The 3,168-nt window shown below is 44.7% G+C and overlaps 1 protein-coding gene across 1 annotated transcript; it reads left to right on the top strand.

Moving 5' to 3' along the window:
- LOC138359112 (mucin-2-like) lies at positions 1-1,983 on the top strand. Its single transcript, XM_069317822.1, has one exon. The coding sequence runs from the start codon at positions 1-3 to the stop codon at positions 1,981-1,983; it is 1,983 nt and encodes a 660-aa protein (XP_069173923.1).
- The last annotated feature ends 1,185 nt before the right edge of the window (positions 1,984-3,168 follow it).

The raw sequence follows: 3,168 nt of genomic DNA, 5'->3' as shown, positions 1-3,168 counted from the left end.
ATGATCCTCAGACCACAGAGCCCAGGAGACACTGTTGAGCTCAGTGACACAAGTACTGTCATCCTCAGACCACAGAGCCCAAGAGACACTGTTGAGCTCAGTGACACAAGTACTGTCATCCTCAGACCACAGAGCCCAGGAGACACTGTTGAGCTCAGTGACACAAGTACTGTCATCCTCAGACCACAGAGCCCAGGAGACACTGTTGAGCTCAGTGACACAAGTACTGTCATCCTCAGACCACACAGCCCAAGAGACACTGTTGAGCTCAGTGACACAAGTACTGTTATCCTCAGACCACAGAGCTCAGGAGACACTGTTGAGCTCAGTGACACAAGTACTGTCATCCTCAGACCACACAGCCCAAGAGACACTGTTGAGCTCAGTGACACAAGTACTGTTATCCTCAGACCACAGAGCTCAGGAGACACTGTTGAGCCCAGTGACACAAGTACTGTTATCCTCAGACCACAGAGCTCAGGAGACACTGTTGAGCTCAGTGACACAAGTACTGTTATCCTCAGACCACACAGCCCAAGAGACACTGTTGAGCTCAGTGACACAAGTACTGTTATCCTCAGACCACAGAGCTCAGGAGACACTGTTGAGCCCAGTGACACAAGTACTGTCATCCTCAGACCACACAGCCCAAGAGACACTGTTGAGCTCAGTGACACAAGTACTGTCATCCTCAGACCACACAGCCCAAGAGACACTGTTGAGCTCAGTGACACAAGTACTGTTATCCTCAGACCACAGAGCCCAAGAGACACTGTTGAGCTCAGTGACACAAGTACTGTTATCCTCAGACCACACAGCTCAGGAGACACTGTTGAGCTCAGTGACACAAGTACTGTCATCCTCAGACCACACAGCCCAAGAGACACTGTTGAGCTCAGTGACACAAGTACTGTTATCCTCAGACCACACAGCTCAGGAGACACTGTTGAGCTCAGTGACACAAGTACTGTTATCCTCAGACCACAGAGCTCAGGAGACACTGTTGAGCCCAGTGACACAAGTACTGTTATCCTCAGACCACAGAGCTCAGGAGACACTGTTGAGCTCAGTGACACAAGTACTGTTATCCTCAGACCACACAGCTCAGGAGACACTGTTGAGCCCAGTGACACAAGTACTGTTATCCTCAGACCACACAGCTCAGGAGACACTGTTGAGCTCAGTGACACAAGTACTGTCATCCTCAGACCACACAGCCCAAGAGACACTGTTGAGCTCAGTGACACAAGTACTGTCATCCTCAGACCACACAGCTCAGGAGACACTGTTGAGCTCAGTGACACAAGTACTGTTATCCTCAGACCACACAGCCCAAGAGACACTGTTGAGCTCAGTGACACAAGTACTGTTATCCTCAGACCACACAGCTCAGGAGACACTGTTGAGCTCAGTGACACAAGTACTGTCATCCTCAGACCACACAGCCCAAGAGACACTGTTGAGCTCAGTGACACAAGTACTGTTATCCTCAGACCACACAGCCCAAGAGACACTGTTGAGCTCAGTGACACAAGTACTGTTATCCTCAGACCACACAGCCCAAGAGACACTGTTGAGCTCAGTGACACAAGTACTGTTATCCTCAGACCACACAGCTCAGGAGACACTGTTGAGCTCAGTGACACAAGTACTGTCATCCTCAGACCACAGAGCTCAGGAGACACTGTTGAGCCCAGTGACACAAGTACTGTTATCCTCAGACCACAGAGCCCAGGAGACACTGTTGAGCTCAGTGACACAAGTACTGTTATCCTCAGACCACAGAGCTCAGGAGACACTGTTGAGCTCAGTGACACAAGTACTGTTATCCTCAGACCACAGAGCTCAGGAGACACTGTTGAGCTCAGTGACACAAGTACTGTTATCCTCAGACCACAGAGCTCAGGAGACACTGTTGAGCCCAGTGACATGAACATACTCTCAAAAAAAAAAAAAAAAAAAAAAGACGAGCGTGACATTTAAGCAGTTGTTGTTGGCATGTTTGTCAAGCCACATGACATCTAAGACGACCAGGTCCCACTTACTGTCCGTCTCTCCAGTGTTTGCTCCTTTAGATCTTACACCTGTGGGCAGAGTCACCATTCCTCGTCTCTTAACTTACAACCAATTTAATAATAGGATTACCACCCACTGCCATGTTAATTGGCACAATCCAACGTGCACAGGCTGGTTCACCACTCCTTTATCTCTTAACCTTACATTGTACCAATCATTATTTGCAGTTTCCTCCTGTGTTCCAATCACTATCTGCGCTTTCCTCCTGCTCTCTATTTTCTATCTGTGGTTTCCTCCTGTGGTCCAGTCACTACCAATAGTTTCGTAACCCGATTCACATTTTATGAAGAAATTGGGCTCGGAACCCGAAGAGTTCATAAAGAGGGACATTTGTAAGCCGAGGTGTCACTGTACAGTACTGCATTTTACTTTGGACTACTATGCTACTATTTCCTAGCATCATCATAACAGAAAATGTAAAATTTAAAGTAAGGGCTAACTTCAATCAGACCAGCTCTGATTTATGGGTATGAATAAATATTACAAAGATGTCTTAGAAATATTCATGAGCAGCATAGGAGTAGAACCATGACAATAATAATTAAACCTGATTACGGTTAGACTACTGTATTTATCTTGCAGACTTCCTTGTAGGTCAAGAACAAAATACACATAACCACATTTTATTGAATGGAATCACTCGAGACATGATACAATTTTTGAGATATACATCTGTGTTAACCAAGACACAAAAATAATTAACAATTCGTTGAACAAAATTGTATTTTTTCTATTTGTTTTACGATGCTTCACTTTGCTTGTTTTCTCGTGAAATATCATGACAAATTTAGTTTTCAAACTTTCAGAGGGATGCATATGACTTAATGCTTATTGTACATACCTTACAGAGACCATCTGCTACACCTAATGTTCACTCTAAGAAATAAACAAGTCTTGGGATTGTGTCATGAGATACACATAAGAACATTTTACTCTGGCAGTTAGGAAAGATGTCATATCAAGAATATTTTACAACATTATGATGAGATAACAAAGTATGACACTAAGATTCAAAGATCATTCTTTTAAGTGTCACAAAATTTGACACAAAACAAATTTCACTTCAGATCAGTGTCACAGAATGGCACGTTT

This window comes from Procambarus clarkii, chromosome 89, assembly GCF_040958095.1.
Source record: "Procambarus clarkii isolate CNS0578487 chromosome 89, FALCON_Pclarkii_2.0, whole genome shotgun sequence".
NCBI lineage: Eukaryota > Metazoa > Arthropoda > Malacostraca > Decapoda > Cambaridae > Procambarus > Procambarus clarkii.
Note: the sequence above shows the minus strand (reverse complement) of the source record. Positions and strands in the feature narration are given on the sequence as shown.

What these genes read in the sequence shown, in the direction of transcription:
- LOC138359112 (XM_069317822.1), top strand. Translation starts at nt 1, where the DNA reads ATGATCCTCAGACCACAGAGCCCAGGAGACACTGTTGAGCTCAGTGAC.